The sequence below is a fragment of the Sinocyclocheilus anshuiensis genome, unplaced genomic scaffold, assembly GCF_001515605.1.
Source record: "Sinocyclocheilus anshuiensis isolate Anshui unplaced genomic scaffold, SAMN03320099.WGS_v1.1 scaffold922, whole genome shotgun sequence".
NCBI classification, from domain to species: Eukaryota; Metazoa; Chordata; class Actinopteri; order Cypriniformes; family Cyprinidae; genus Sinocyclocheilus; species Sinocyclocheilus anshuiensis.
The window spans coordinates 179,857-196,925 of NW_015539883.1; the positions used below are offsets into that span (position 1 = coordinate 179,857).

Below are 17,069 nucleotides of genomic sequence, written 5' to 3' on the forward strand. Positions count from 1 at the left end.
CGACTGTTTTTGTTTGTTGTAATTTGTCCTTCTATCTTTTTTCTTTTATTATTTTAATGTTGTTTTCTTGATAACATATTGTGTGTTATTGTTCTTTGAATAAAATAAAATAAAAAGTTCTAGGTTTAATGAGTTGTTAGTTTTTTCCAGTAGTTGGCAGAAATGAGCTGATCGCGCGTAGGGGAACAGGAAGAAGGAACCGGAAGAACAACGTCATTGAGCGACTAGTACGTATAACACGAGGCGAAAGCGGTTAAGTTTTTTCTGTTCTGAAGTAGCAAAGCGAGAATGTGTGCTCAGACAAAAAAAAAAAAGATAAAAATACGGATATTTTCTGGTAAGACTGTTTCCACTGATTTACAATAATGTATATATATTTTTTTCTCCTATAACGTGTTGTGATGAAACCTAAACTGAAAATAGCTGGAATTACCGTCGGATGGTTCAGTGGTGATGATCGGTTTTCTGAGCACACTAAATGTAGACGAAGTATTTAAGACGTAAGAATGTATGAGCTGTTCTGTAACAATGTGTATCTTCCTAGGTCTTTTCTGAGGGCTTCACAAATTTATGGTGAGTTCTGCAGAAATGCTGTTACTTATTTTAAACAGGCCGAGTTCATTGTGATGAAACCTAAACTGATCATAGCTGGAATTACCGTCAGATTGATCAGTGGTGATAGACGGTTTTCTGATTTGAAACAAACCCTGTTTAGCTTCTGTGAAATATGGCCTGTAAATTGATTGTGTTAATTTCCCCAACAGATTTCGTCGGAGGAGATTTGGACAGCTTTATCCTTAATCTTCATCTTAAGACTTATTTTTTGTTAACTGCTGCCTGTCCCATGAATTTCATATTTGTATTTTTTATGTATTGCAACTAAATTCCCAATAAAAGTTATTGTTTGTTCAAATATTGTTTTCTTCATTTATTATGTTTCTGTGGTTGTTACTGACATGTTAGCACTTTTGGATGTGCATATTGCACACCAAGGAAAATATTGCTTTTAAATAAGGGTGAGGTGGCTAATAAATTTACCTTTCCCCATCTGCGTTTATTTTTAAAAGCCTCAAACCCAATACCTTAAACTATGGAAGAACTTCTCACACAAAAAGAAGAAAAATCGTTGTGCACTGCAGCAACCAAGATGCTTTGCCACAATTAACATGTAGGATTGTTATTTTGTTTTATTAACTGACAATAAAGTGAAATTTACACACCAAAAAAAAGCTTAATTCTCCCCAATTTTACAAACACTTAGGCTCACTAAAGCATTTAAATTATTTGCCTTAACCAAACCCATATGTACTGTTTAAAAGGGGGAGATACAATGGTCAATCCATTTGCTAGTCGTCATCTTTTTCAATGTAGGGCTTTGCAGCAAAACGAGCAAGTTGGCGGGCCAGATATCTCTCTCTGGCTGAATTTAGAGTCTGGTCACTGCTGCGTTTTGCAAATTTACTAGGATTCTGTTGTGCATCACTTTTGTCCTCCATTTCCACAACCTTTTCTTCTTTATCATTGTCAGTCTTCCTTTCGCTCATTTTTTCCTCATCCTGGCTTTTCCTTTTGTTGTCCATTTTCTGGCTTTCTCTGTCCCTCTGATCTCTCTCTCCCTTGCGGTCCTGTTCTCCATCCTTCGGGCTGTTATCTTGTCTGTCTCGCTCTCGTTCTCCTTTACGATGTCTTTCTCTGTCTTTCGGGCTGTTGTCTCTTCTGTCTCGATCTTGCTCGTCTTTCCCGTCCCTTTCTCTGTCTTTTGGGCTGCTGTTTCTTCTGTCCCCGTTACTATTTCTGTCATCTTTGTCTCTGTCCCTCCTTTCTTGGCCTCTGTCGTCTTCTCTGTCCCTATCTCGCTCCCTCTCTCTTCTGCGGTCCCTGTCCTCCTTTCTGTGACTGTGCTTGTCCTCTCGGTCTCTGGCCCTCTCTCTATCTTTATCCTTTGCTCTATCCCTTTCTCTTTCTTTGTGACTCCTTTCTTTAATCTCTTTCCTGTCACGCTCTTGCTCATCGTCACTATCTGAAAGAGGGGATTTTTGTCTGTAGTGACGTTTTGAGTGGTTGCTGTTTGTGGTGGTCTTAGTGAACGCAGCTTTTTTATCACTCTGGTCCTCATCGCTGTGGGATTCTGCCTCGCTCTCTCTTTGTTTCACTGTGGGTTCCGGGGTTGGTGACTGTTCTGCTGCTGCAGAGCCTGTAGCCTTCTCCTCTCTAAAACAAGTTACAGTTGATTATTAATAATTTTATTAGACCTAAACAGACCTTCAAATAGTTTCTGCATTTTAAAATGTGATGTAACAAACAAAGTGCACTTAGGGATGTAATTTGACTGTGTATCTCTTTTCTCGTATACTATATTTTTCATACTATATTAATTTAAATGTTAATTTATGTGTCATCATATTTTTTATTATTAGAGGAGTTTGTTTCTTCAACAGAAATTGTTTTTTTTTTTATTTAACAAGATTACTTGCTCACCAATTGATCCTCTGCAGTGAATAGGTGCCATAAGAATGAGAGTCCAAAAGGCTGATAAAAACATTTTAAAAGAAGTAATTTATACAACTCCAGTCAATCTATTACTGTCTTGTGAAGTGAAAAGCTGCATGTTTGTAAGAAACAGATTGTTTTAACTTTAAACTGTTGCTCCAGCCAAAATACCAGTCCATAATCCATAATATTAAAGTGCATCAAAATCCACCAACATATTTGTTTGAAACTGTTTTTTTTTTCACTTGTAGGCCTAAAATGTCAGACAATATAATTTTTTTCACTGGAGAAAGCAATATTATGGATCAAGCAGTTGTATTTTAGTCGGAAGCAGAGGTTTGAATTTACACCTAGATGGAATAATTGGACTGGAGTTGTGTGGATTATTGTGATATTTTTTATCAGTTGTTTTAACTCTTATTCTGAAGGCACCCATTCACTGCAGAGGATCCACTGGTGATCCATTGATGTAATGCTAAATTTCTCTTACCTTAGGGTGAGTAAAGTTTATTTTTTGGGTGAACTATTCTGGGGTATGTAAACTTATGAGCAGAACTGTACCAAAAGACCATTTATCTGTAACAATCTGGAGTATTTAATTGTGTTTTTATGCACTTTATACTTGAAGTTCCTACTTGTTTTGCACTCATGCATACTTATCTGCCTCATTTTTTACTTAAGAGCAGTTATTTTAGCTGTCCAAAAAGTGTCTGTTATGCTGCTTGATATTGCAAACCGTTATTTTTCACATTCATTATCATAATCATAAACATACTGGTTTGTAGCACAAATAGCTTTATTGATTACTACACTTTGGTATACTTCTAGTTATTGACTTATAGCGGATAATGAATCTAAAGTCTCACACATTCACAGGAATGTTACTTCCTTGTGTTGCAAAATAAGGTGGTTATCAATTGGTAAAATCACTACAAACATATGCCTCACCTTTGAGCACTACGATCAGGCACTGCCTCCTCTCCGACTGTCTGGTTGAGAAGATGTCTATAAAATCCACTGAGATCCTTCTGCTTCTTGACATCCAGTGCAGCTGAAAATGAAGAAGAAAACTAAGTATGTCCACTTTAATACTCATAACAACAATGCATTATACTACAAGAACTCACCTTCTAACTCTGCTTCCCTCTTCTCTCTCTCCAACTCCTCCTGTCTTTCTTTAAGTTTTTGGCGATACGCTGTGGTGACAAAAGCCTCTTTATCAGCAAACATCTCGCCCTCTGCTTCCCTTTCCTTCTGGATCTTCCTCTCATCACGACGTTCCTGTTCCTTCTTCCTCTCTTCGACTGCACGGAGCAGTTGGTTAATATACTTGGGCTAAAAGAACAGCACATATGTTCATTTTGAAACTGAATTGTTGTCAGTTAGGAATTACAATGTCCTACTACAAAAAAATCTGCAAAACAATATTCTAATATAAAAGCTATAAAGACTTATATTGGGTTAGAGTAAAAATGTTTCTATATTGAATGAATAAAGAATTGTTGTCAATTAGGAATTACAATGTCCTACAAAAAATGACTGCAAAACATAATATTCTAATATAAAAGCTATAAAGACTTGTATTGGGTTAGAGTAAAAATGTTTCTATATTGAATAAATAAAGTATTTTTTTAAATAATATTTAAAATATACCTTTCTGTCTGTGCCACCTAGCAATTTCTTATTGCTTTCCAGTCTCTGTTTCTGAATATCATACACACTGTCATACTCATAGACAGTGCTGTCCTCTTCAAGTGCCTTTTGCATCTCAAGACGGGTCTGAATTGGGAAAAATAAATAAATAAACTGTTTTCAACACCATAAATTACATAATTATGCAACTGTTCTTGGGATGTCTTCCATCCTTACCTGCTTCATCATCTTCTTTTTGACTGCCTCCTTCTGCAAGCTCTCCCCAACCGAGGTCTACAATATAAAAGACTGTGTTTTATTACAGTGCACTTAAAAGGGATACTCCACCCCAAAATGAAAATTTTGTCATTAATCACTTACCCCCATGTCGTTCCAAACCCGTAAAAGCTTCATTCGTCTTCGGAACACAATTTAAGATATTTTGGATGAAAACCGGGAGGCTTGTGAGTTGTGACTGTCCCATTGACTGCCTAGTAAATTACACTGTCAAGGTCCAGAAAAGCAGTGCCGATCCTAGACTTGTGGGGGCCCTACACAAAACTGTGTCGGGGGGTGGTGGGGTATGACTGGTTATGAACGAATGAATGAAACGCATTTGTCCGTGTTTCACTCCGTCTCGAATCGCGCTCGCAGAAAGCGCTTGAGAAACATCGTCTTTCAACCCTTTCAACTCGTTTTTTTTAGTCTCGAGCAAGACTGTACGACATTCACATTACATGATTTGACTGATTTTTATGTAGAAAGGGCGACAGCGAACCGCATTAAAAGAAATTATCATTCATGTTTTCATAACCGCTGGCCAAATTCAAAAACGAAACTAAAATGAAATCATCTTTGAGAGCAAGGGGGCCCCCTGGTGTTTCGGGGGCCCTACGCAGCTTGCGTATTTTGTGTATAGGGAGGATCGACTCTGCAGAAAAGTATGAAAGACATCGTCAGAATAGTCCATCTGCCATCAGTGGTTCAACCGTAACGTTATGAAGCGACGAGAATACATTTTGTACGTGAAGAAAACAAAAATAATGACTTTATTCAACAATTTGTCTCCTCTGTGTCTCTCCACATCACCGTAGCACCATTTTGGAGAATATCCGCTGAACGCAAACTGTGTACGCTATTCTGTGTCAGCCGCGACACAAGGATATGTTTTCTACGTGTATACACTTTGATTTGAACGAAAACAGCGCATCTGTGCAGCGTGGCTGACACAGAAGAGCGTACGCTGCTTGCGTCCAGCGGATATTTACTTGGCAGTCAATGGGACAGTCACAAGCCTCCCGGTTTTCATCCAAAATATCTTAAATTGTGTTCCGAAGACGAACAAAGCTTTTACGGGTTTGGAACGACATGGGGGTAAGTGATTAATGACAAAATTTTCATTTTGGGGTGGAGTATCCCTTTAAAGAAAGCAATATGTAGATTCATAGGAGCTGTCACCTCATCATCAGAATCATCTCCAAACACAGAGGGGCGGGAGAGAGGTGCAGATTTTGATGCATTCTTCCGGGGCAAAATGAGCCCATACCTGAAATGCACAAAGCATGAATACAGCTTAGTATCTACTATGTGGGATGGTTAATTAAGACTTAGTTTAACACTTTCATCTTCTTTTTTTTTAACAACCACTGTCTCTGCTGAAGAAAAAAAAAACAGTTAAAAGCAGCCAGTGCTGGTTGGCTGGTCTTAGCTCGACTCCCAGTCTGGTCATAGCTGCTTTTAGAGGGGTTTTGACTAACGTTAGCTGGCCAACCAGCTAGAAGCAGCTGAACGCCAGTTTGACCTAAACGTTGAGACACCAGATTAAACCAGCTACGTCCATTTGAAAGGCCATTAGCGGTTTTAGTAAAATGCAACATGTAAATACAGTTTCTTTACGATTTATAATGTGGGTAATCTGATCGTATGCTCATGTGTTTTGGGGATAGCAGTATTAGCTCATTGGCTCGCACCATTTTGATTAGCTCATTCTTATCAAGATACTCTTTAACAACATGCTTACACAAATATTGTACAATGTCCGTCGTTATACACAATAAATTATTTAACTATGTCTTGTGTAATTGGACAAATTAACTGTAAGTTAGCATGGGGCACTTACTGTTTACCAGAGCTCGCCATCTTTCTTCGATAAATAACTGGCGTATAGCAGATTCGATAACTTAAAATCGATTCAGCGTAAAAACAACAAAACAGAAACGGAAGGTAATTAATCACAAGTATTTTACAAAACAACGATAAAAATAAATTACTCTTTGCATGATTATAAATGAGCCGTAATGATTCCGTTTACATTGTTATGAAAGTGTCGTATGTGAATTGAATGATGTTGCTTTTACAAATTTGACTTTTGGGAGTGTCCGTAAAACGTTTCACCAATAGAACATGTATGTTTACAATTATAAACATGCATGACTATTGGCTCGGCATGCATGTTTATAATTGTGCATGAATTAAGTTTAATTATTTTTAATAGCTGAATCTCAAAGTAAATATAGGGTTTTTAACTGCAGCACCACCCATTTTCCCCCTACAATTTCACCGTTTGATAAAGCTTTCAATGAAAGAAATGTTTAAATTATTTTAATGGGATTTGGAGAAAAAATTAATTCAAGAAAATGTAAATATAAACAGTTAATATTTATTAAAATGAATAATGATTAAAATACAGTTCATATGACAATACATTTAAGCTATTTCCATATACAAGACAAATATTCGTATGCTAAACATGAAACGCTATTGCTGAAACTGAACTCTTCAACAAGATACAGAACAGGCTTGCCACTAGGTGGTGACAATCTCTTTAGTATTCATAGCTTTCAGTCACGTGACCGGCTCGAAGACTTGGAGGGCAAAACATCCATAGAACTGCAGCAGAAGCCGGTCAATTTTCCATCTGTTTATTTTACAGCCGCAAATATTTAGATCACCTCTCAAAATAATAAAACAAAGGTATGTGAACAAAATGCAAGTTTTGGCCATTTGCAATCCATATGAAGCACCCGCGGCAATATTTCAATCATTAAACAGTGCGCTTGCGCGTGCCTTACAATGACTTACACTTGTAATTTAGCTGTTATGTACCTTTGTATGCACTACTTGCTTTATGCAAGCACTATATAGGATAAATCACTAAACAGGATTTACCCTATTATACTTTATCGAAACGAATTGATAGGTGAAACAACAAACAGCCACCCATACACATGACACTGAAGCTTCAAAACGCGTATCTGGTAAGCAGCGCAATTTCTGACGAAGCTCTGTGCCGGAGCGTGTCTGTTTTCAGAGAATCACGTGATCAGCAGAAAATGAAGCCTCACTTTCTGTCCAATCACGTGCGCGTGTCGGAATGTTCGAAACTCCTTACTTTACGAGTAAGTTTTCATTCAGACTTATTCAATAAAATTTTTAAATATCCAGTCATACAAGTAATATGAAGAATACAAATTATTTCATTAATCTTTTCCCGAAACAGTCAGAGGAAAGCCTCAGTGCTTCATGAATCATGAGGCTTCATTTGCCCATCACTAGAGCAAAGCTTCGTTTTGCCCTCCAGGTAGACGTTCCTATAATTGTGTCACGTGAAAACTATCAATTGCACTAAATCAACAAACACCACACCCCAGCCAAGTTAGTGTCATGCTTTTGTAAAAAAAAAAGAAAGCACACATTTTATTCATTTAGCAACAGTCTTACAGAACAAACAGTGTTAGGAATATTTGAATCCTACAGATGTTGTTCATGTTGTTTTCTAATATGTGGGACCATCTATATAGGCCTACTGTATGTCATACATATATTACAAAGGTTGATTTGATTAAAGGTTGCTCTACTTTTTTTAATGGTTTGTAGCTTGTAATTGAATACAACATTTGTTATTTCTATTATGTGTATAAGCATATTTTGACTAGCCTACATATCCATGATATGATTTTTGCCCATTTTAAAACAAGTTCACATTTTTGCTGGTTTTCTGTAAATGTACAGTTTTTTTTCTGTAACGTGTGTTGTGCTGATTTGAGTATTTTAAATGATTTTAAAGTAGTTAAATACGTCAGACGGCATTCCTTCTATTGTATCCCACCATTTACCCAAACTCTGTTATACCTGCCGTAATCCTAATCTCATTTTCTCTACTCTCACTGTTAATGTCATTCAGTGAAACTTAGGTAAACAGTGGAATCATGGATGTGGTTGAATGCTTAGAGGCAAATAAAGCAAAATAAGGTAAGAGAAAGTTTCCACTAACATACTGGGTGAAGTTGTGTGTCAAACGGTTAGAGCCATGAAGTGTACCTATTCATCTTTGAAAGTATCACATGGGCCACAAAGAACTAAGTTGCATTTTCTTTGGCATGTGTGAAACAGCAGTGTGGGAGTGGAGGTTACGAGCAAAAGAAAAGTCACAGCTTGTCTGTAAACCCATTTCCTGTCTGCAGAAACAGAGATACTGTTATGTATGTTTGTATAGCCTATATGTATGTATGTATGCATGTATGTATCTATCCAGGGCACTCAAGTTATATCAAAAGTTTGGAGTGAGATTAGGGGAGGAGCCACTCAAATATTTGCAGCAGTGGCCCTTCTCTCAATTTTTTGCTAGTTCAATGTTACCTGTTGTTTATAATTGACCAGCACAAATTTACTCACCTTCATGTCGTTTTAAACCTGTATGAATGTATTTCTTCTATGGAACACACAAGATGTTTTGAAGAAAGTTGGTTATCAAACATTTTTGGTTCTCATTGACTTCCGTTGTATTTGTCCATACAAAGGAAGTTAATGTGAACCGAAACGGTTTGGTTACTAAAATTATTTTTTATTTTTATTTATTTATTTATTTGCACTTTATGTGTGTGTGTGTGTGTGTGTGTGTGTATTTTAAATAGCCTAAATTATTAATATAACCCCACTCTTTTTTTTATTTTTTATGGCGTTTAACTATAACTAATTTCACACGCTTCTTTAGTACATACAGTTAACCATGGCTTGAGGCCACTGAATCTTGACAGCTGGCGGTTCCGGCGCATGCGCAGAGCAGTCACAGAGAGGAAGCGCGACAGTGCAGTATCAATGGAAGAGCTGCGGCTGATATCCCCTGACACAATTATGTCTGTCTCGCCACCGCCAGTTTCTCTCAGGTATCCGTTTACCGGAGCCTGAATGGCGTTGGTAACTGTGCAGCGGTCGCCTACTCCAAGCGCAACATCCAGTCCGTGCGTTTCGGTAAGTGACTCACATCTTTTTTTCTTTATTTATTTATTTAACGATTCCCTTGTCAGGCACCCCCACCATATATTTTCCATGTAATAAAATGTTTAAAAAAAAAAACAACAACAAAAATTTTACCATCTCTCTCTCTTTTTTTTTACTTTGTTTCCTCACTACTAAAAGCAAGGTCTGTTAATATGATAAAATTATTGTAATTAATTATAATTTCCCACCAGCCTTTAGGCGGCATGATGAATATTATAAAATTCAATAATAAAAATAGTGTCTAGCACAACATATTTAATAAATATTTAAGACACTAACTTTGACACCCATCTAAATTTACATTTACATTTAGAATCTCTCAGATATTACTGCTTGCAATCCAGTTTGAAATCACTTTTCACCTAGAGAAATGTTAGCATTTGTAGGTCATTTTGTATGTATGGGTAAAGGGCAAGACCTATTAAAATGCAATTCATTTTTACCACTACAGAGTTGTATGATATGTCAAGTGTTTTCTATTCAGTTGCTGAAACTGCAGCCATGATGGTGCTGGTAAAATCTGGGTCTGTATTACAGAGGTTGAAGGTTCGCTTTCAGGTTCTAGGAACCAATATCTACTTTTGACTGTTATCTTCTTGAGCAATACACTTAAAAAAAAAAATTCCAACCTGTTTGCTAAACATGTTCTGTTAAAGTGCATATTGCAGGTTAGAGACCCAGTGAGTCAATGTATAGAAAAATATTGTAAGAACTAGATTTTGTTTAAAATATACTTATAAATACGCTACTTGAGGCTTCTGGAGTCATTTTTGTGAGGGAGGGAGTGCGGTCAATTTAAACAATAGGAAAACAATGGATCGCAATGACAGTTTGGACGCTGAGGAAATTGTAAATGTTTATTCATACTCATATAACGGACCACAGCCATACAATTATGTGCCTGCTATGCGGCCAAGAGAGCAGGGACAGGCCAGGATTATTAATTAAAGTTTACTACGACTATGAAGACTACGAATAACTTTGCCAAGAGGTCTTTATATATATGGGCTGGGTTTTTCACATGACACAAACGATTATAACAAAGAGTCAATTCTGCTGTTTTCCACATGCACCGCGATCTCTGCCAGTTCATTATAATGTAGTATAATAAACATATCCTATCACACAGTATTCAAATCCAGAACAAATGAGCTTTTATTAATATTGATTTAATGTTATGCACAGTAATTGTTATGCCTAAATTTAGGCAGAACCTTAATTTTTTGAGGTGCATGACACCACTCTTTTTTTTATTTTTATTAGGGATGTGCGCGACGACTAATTTGACTGTCGTTTAAACGAAAGTTTTGTATCCGACTAGTCGACTAGTCTAAAAGCAAGAAACCCCCAAAAGATGGTAAGAAAAAAAAACCTCTGTGCGTGCGAGTAGCATATATAATAGCCTATATTTGAAATACTTAATCTATGAATCACACTGTCAAATCCCTCAATGAATTCCGCTTGCCGCACACTTGCCTCGCGTTATCATCATTTCATTTTAGGCGGTCGTTAAAAAGAAAAAAGAAAAAAAAGAGTATACACTCACCGTCGGCCAAAGCATAGCTTATTTATTCAAATCAGCTGGGGAAATGCAGAACAATGGAAAATCAATCAATAGCCTGACAGAATTCTTCATCTTCATATATAACGTTAGCCAACATATTAAAACAAGTCAAAAACAATAGGAAGGTTTATCAAGAGATAGCAATAAAACGTACTTTGTGTAGGCTATATTGCCTAAAAACAAAATGCAACAATGCCCATTTTACTTACTCAGACCATGTCTGGCGCCTCCATGTCCTGCAAAGCGCGCTTTAGCTTGTACTCTCCGCACAAACTATTGGATATAGCGCACATTTATCTAGGTTTAACATTTAAGCATTGTTATATGCTTGAACTGTTTTATATCTATAGATTTTATTTTAGGCAAGTCGTGATGATTTGAGAAGGCTAAATTGATCAAACATAGGCTACGATCAGCTCACTGTCTGCCGCTGGCTGCTTGGTCGTTACTTTAAAAAAAACAAAAACTTATATTTAATGAACAAAAAATGCTCCAAACGTTTTTCTAAATTAACTTAAAAAAAACGAAACGACATATAATCACTTTGCCATTACATACAAAACTGAACTATTTTAATATAGCTGAAACAGTAGTTAGTATAAGCTGTTTTGGAAGAAGGGGGAAAAAAAAGACGGGCTCGGGCCGGTAATTCTGATAAGCTGTCGGACACGGCCGGGCTAGGGCCTGAGCGTCTCGGGCCGCGGGTTGAGAACCACTGCTCTAAGCTAACGCCTACGTGCCTGTATTGAATATGATTACGCATCGCTCCAGTAGAGTTATTGTAAGACAATTTGACATTACACAGTTTACACAAAACTTTTCCGTTTCCTTCTAATTCAAAATAATCCCACACCTTCTCATCTTTCGCATGGTCATTTTTGAACTCGCCGCAACTGACACGAAGAAAACGCATGTGAGGTCTGAGGTAAAAATGTAGTTTCCGCCCAGATAAACTTTTAAAAAGAATGTATTATTTTTCAAACGTTTTATTTTAACTTGTTAATTAAAATGTTTTAAATGCAATGTTAAAATTACGGTAATTTGAATGATAAAATCATGTTTTTTTTTAATTTTTCTGTCGTGTAATCGACTATTGTTTTCAGTGTCGACTAGTAGGAGCTGTACCGTTTAGTCGACTAGTCGACTAGACCCGCACATCCCTAATTTTTATTATTGTGAAGTGAGGTAAATGACTGTGTATTACATTAAATAACATTAAATCATTAAATATACATATAATAAATGAATTTTTTTACTGTAAATAGGCTACAATGACTTTTTAAAGGAAAAATAGGAACCAAAGCGCAGTTCTCTGTTCTATAGATTCAGTTTTCTATGTATTCTGTAGCTTATTGTGAATAAAAAAACATTTTTGTGGAGTTTGTATGTTCTCTCTGTGTTGACTGTTTTGATATTATTATTATTATTATTATTATTATTATTATTGTGACGTGAAAGGAATGAATAGCCTCTCTTTGCGCGGACACAAAGACCACATAGCAAAGTTATTCGTATTCGAGTTCGTGGTCACCAGGATCAATGGCACGGATAAACTTAATAATAAAATTAATAATCCTGGCCTGTCCCTGCTCTCTTGGCCGCATAGCAGGCTCGTAATTGTATGGCTGTGGTCCGTTATACGAGTATAAATAAACATTTATGATTTCCTCAGCGTCCAAACTGTCATTGCAATCCATTGTTTTCCTATTGTTTAAATTGACCGCACTCCCTCCCGTTACATCACTTCCGGTTTTGGCGATTTTCAGATGCGGAAGTAAAATTTTCTCACAAAAAAGACTCCAGAAGCCTCAAGTAGCGTATTTTTAAGTATATTTTAAACTAAATCTAGTTCCTACATTTTTTTCTATACATTGACTCACTGGGTCTCTAACCTGCAATATGCACTTTAAGTAACCAGTGGACAAATATTATCTCATAATAGGCTGTTTTGTTGTCTTTCTAAGGTCTTGTATCATTTGATGTCAGTGAGAAATCTTGTGTGCGAGTGTTTTGTGAGTCTCCTGAAGTTTGATTTCTATGGGGCACCAAGTTATTACTATACATGCTAGGAGTCTGGTCTTGGTTTGCTGTACTGTGCTTTGACTATACTCTTATGTGAATTGTGCTTATGACTAAGGTTCATTATAATGTAGTATAGCTTTGACTAAGGATAGTCAAATATTTTGGAGATCTGGATTGGCAGTCATTTGCTGCTCAAAACCAAATGATTCAAATGAACCAAATGCAAAACACTGAGCTTTAATTTGTGTTTATGTAAAATCATTCCCATCTAGGGTCATGTCTGTCATGAGTTGCTTGAAATAATTTGTTCTGTGATAGTCCGTCTTTTTGCATTCAATGTATTTCCGATTGTGGCAAATCTCAGGCTTATAGATGTAATGCATTTCAAATTAGGCCTAATACTGATGCGACTCTTATTTTTGCAATAGAATTATTATTCCCATACAAATAGGCTGGTGGAAATTTCTTCAGTATTTACAGAGGTTGTTGTGTCGTGAAAAAGAATCCTCCAAATATCCTGTCAGCCTTTATCACACTATTTCTTAATATGATATTGTGCCTCTCTTTGTCTGTATATGTTCTGCTGTCTGGAATAAAGATGCTATGCTACTCTGAACTATTCCTTTAAAATGTATTGATCACTGGCAAGAAAGCTGCTTGAATTCTTGTACAGATCAATAGTAGGAGGACAGAACAGGACATTACCCAAACAACATGTAGGAACCAGTTAATGCACTTGCTCAGGTTATGGGTTATTTTTCAGTTTATGATGCAAGATGGCTGCTTCAGTATTTTGCCTACAAAATAATTGGTGTGCAAAAACACGAAATTTTATCATACTGCAGAAATGTATTACTATTATTTATTACTATTATTATTATTATTATTATTTATTATAAGCACAAACGTATTACTATTATTAAAGTTATTGCTAAGTAGGGGTTATCAACAGAGTATGACAACAATATTGCAGGGCATCTGTCAATCAGTGTTTGAGCTCAATTACATTTTTGTGAAATGAAAAATATTTTTTAAGCAAAAATACAACATTAAGTTAACTTCAACTTCAACTAAAGCTAACCTTGTGAAGTTAAAATACAACACTCAAGTTTAGTGGATGCTCTGTCTCTGCATGAACTAATTTTTTAAAGACCCCAGTATTAAAGATTGATTTTATGCACATTTTTACATTGCATTTTCTTCGTTACAACCAAAGGTAGAATGCTACAGATCAATACTAATAATAAATCTGTTTCCTTTTATTTATTTATTTTAAAGGAGTCTGGCAGTGGGGACGATGACCGCCGATCCCAGCCCAGAAGGTAAGAAAACCTCATTCTGAAACCTTTCTCAATGGAGCCTTGATGTCATAAAAACCAGTAGTTATAAAGTCATAGACCAAGTCAAAGAAAGTTGCCACAATAATTGTGCTGGGTTGTCTATCACAGAATTTCTTCTGTATCACTGGGCCTCAGATGAGATAATGTTACCAAAAACTGTTCTGGTGTTGCATGGCAGTTCTGGAGTATAAAACAATCAGTTGTACATAATCAAAACATGCATAATGCTTGATGTATACTTTATATTAATCCGGTAGTTTCAATATATTAATAAGTTTTAACTGCAATGGCGATGGATGGATGGATCGATAGATAGATAGAGTCCTGCATTATTACATAATGGCAATACATTACTTTAATGGATTGACAGAGAGTAAAGAATCTCTCACTTTCATGATGTCATTAAAAAGTTGAAAAAATTATGTAACAAAATCTTTCCCTTAGACAGTTACAATGTTACAAGATCATTTTCTCTAAAGATATTATAGCTCTATGGTGTCTCAGATTTTTACAGCTCAGTAGCTGTGTAAGAAATCAATAGCATGCTGTCCTAAACTGAGACGTCACTTGCTCTTATCTCACGTGCACATAATATTGTTTCTGTGTTGCAAAGTGGTGACATTTTAATCCGACATCCTTAAAATGTAAAAGACTAAGAGTATACTTCCATTTTTTGGCAGAGTATCGAATGTGATGGGAAGTTCTCATATGTCAGTGTCATTGAATATGCCATCAGACCTCTTTAATAACACAGACATGCTGTGTATATATATATATATATATATATATATATATATATATATATATAAATATATTAAAACTTGTATATAAATAAATATAATAAAAACGTAATTTTTGATTAGTAATATGCTTTGCTAAGAACTTAATTTGGACAACTTTAAAGGCGATTTTCTCAATATTTAGATTTTTTGCACCCTCAGATTCCAGATTTTCAAATAGTTGTATTCTCTGCCAAATATTGTCCTATCCTAACAAACCATACATCAATGGAAAGCTTATTTATTCAGCTTTCAGATGATGTATAAATCTCAATTTCGAAAAATTGACCCTTATGACTGGTTTTGTGATCCAGGGTCACACACACAATATGTATATATATATGTATATATATGTAATTTATCTCCAACTCAAACAGTTTTACTGTGCCTGCATATTTACTTCATTGTAAAAATGGTAATCATTCTAATATAGCATCAGAATAAATTGTAGGTAATAGATGGGTTCGACTGAAGCTTATACAAAACTATAAGCTAATTGTTTTACTTTTTATTATAGATTTACTTTAAGAGAATTACTTGTCTTACTTACTTGTCTCTAAGCAGGAAACATTAGACTGGCCTGAAGAAAAATAACGCTCGTTTAAGCAAGTCTGATAAGCTGTGTTAAAAAGGTTTCAGAAAAGGGTGTTTTTTCCCTTAAGATTAATAAATTGCAGATTGCAGAATTGAGTATTTAATTGGAAATGTCAATCAACACATATACTCTGTAAGAAAAAATAGATTATATTCTAGGTCATTTTAGCTTGTGCCTGTCTGCTTTTAGAGGATTTAAAAAAAAAAATTAATACTTTTATTTAGCAAGGATGCATTAAATTGGTCAAAGGAGACAGTAAAGACATTTGTAATGTTACAAAAAAAATCACATTTCAATTTATTTTTCAATAAATTTCAAATAAATGCTGTTCTAAAATAATAAATGATCTGTTTTCAAATTTTGATGATAATAATAAGAAATGTTTGAGCACCAAATCAGCATATTGGAATGATGTCTGAATGATCATACGACACTGAAGATGGCTGAAAATTCAGCTTGCCATCACAGGAATAAATTACATTTTAAAACAGAAAACATTTTTTTTATTATTGTAAATTGTAATATTCTCTTTTTTTTGGTCAAATAAATGCGGTCTTTGTTAGCATAAGAGCATTCTTTTAAAAAACATTGAACAATACAAACAAAAATAATTTAAACAGTAGTGTACAAAGTCATTCTTATTTATTTTATTTTTTTAGATTTCACTCCCTTGTGGATTGCAGAAATTAATTTTTTTATAGGGCTGCACGATAAATCGCATGCGATATTTAACGCGCATCTTGTCAGAAAGCCGGTTCTGTAATCAGTGGTAAATCTCCATCACGTGCTTGCTTTCACATTGAGCAGCATTAACTACACAGAGCCGTTGTTCACTGACGAGCTGCTCAAAAATCGCGCAAATATGAATGTGGTTTTGCGCACATTTGCATCATGGTGGTAGTGTGATGGTCTGGGGCTGTTTTGCTGCTTCAGGACCTGGAAGACTTGCTGTGATAAATGGAACCATGAATTCTGCTGTTTACCAAAAAATCCTGAGAAAAACGTGGCAAAGTCGTCAGCTATTAGAGTTGATGCAAAAGGGGGAGGAGGACGACAAAGGAGAGATGAAAATGTTTTAAAGCGCATGTGAGAGTTAGACGAATTGTTAAATTTGTTATGGTAGTATGTCCTTTTAGCAGTGGAGACATTAGCAGAGAAGGAAGAGAGGAGTGACTGATACACATTAAGGTCAGTATTATTTTTTTATTTGCGCCACACCCTTTCAGCAGCCCTGAGCTTAGAACAATGTTTGTGGAGAACATCAGATAACCAAGGGGCAAAGGGGTGGTATGGGCTGGTCTGGAAGACAAGGGGCAGACAGTGTCTAAACAAGATGTAAGAGTGGAGCAGAAAGTATCAGTAGCACT

At 35.8% G+C, this 17,069-nt stretch overlaps 2 protein-coding genes and 1 long non-coding RNA gene across 3 annotated transcripts in view; 2 read left to right on the top strand and 1 right to left on the bottom strand.

Annotated features, from left to right (window-relative positions):
* Positions 1 to 238: 238 nt before the first annotated feature.
* LOC107685473 (uncharacterized) lies at positions 239 to 1,160 on the top strand. The gene is made up of 3 exons (XR_001633957.1): positions 239 to 337; positions 545 to 573; positions 765 to 1,160. It is a non-coding gene; the product is annotated as an uncharacterized LOC107685473 (long non-coding RNA).
* On the bottom strand, positions 941 to 6,376 carry LOC107685472 (nuclear speckle splicing regulatory protein 1-like). The gene is made up of 8 exons (XM_016482064.1): positions 6,242 to 6,376; positions 5,581 to 5,668; positions 4,360 to 4,416; positions 4,144 to 4,269; positions 3,618 to 3,825; positions 3,439 to 3,541; positions 1,167 to 2,211; positions 941 to 951 (listed from the first exon to the last, which is right to left on the bottom strand). The coding sequence occupies exons 1-7, from the start codon at positions 6,259 to 6,261 to the stop codon at positions 1,347 to 1,349; spliced, it is 1,467 nt and encodes a 488-aa protein (XP_016337550.1). The 5' UTR covers positions 6,262 to 6,376; the 3' UTR covers positions 941 to 951; positions 1,167 to 1,346.
* A 2,830-nt stretch (positions 6,377 to 9,206) lies between these two features.
* The window catches only part of LOC107685475 (protein phosphatase Slingshot homolog 2-like), a 33,422-nt gene continuing 25,559 nt past the window's right edge, over positions 9,207 to 17,069 (top strand). The window contains exons 1-2 of the mRNA XM_016482065.1: positions 9,207 to 9,372; positions 14,267 to 14,310. Coding sequence (XP_016337551.1) covers positions 9,310 to 9,372; positions 14,267 to 14,310 — 107 coding nt within the window. The 5' untranslated portion in view covers positions 9,207 to 9,309. The remainder of the gene's footprint in view (positions 9,373 to 14,266; positions 14,311 to 17,069) is intronic.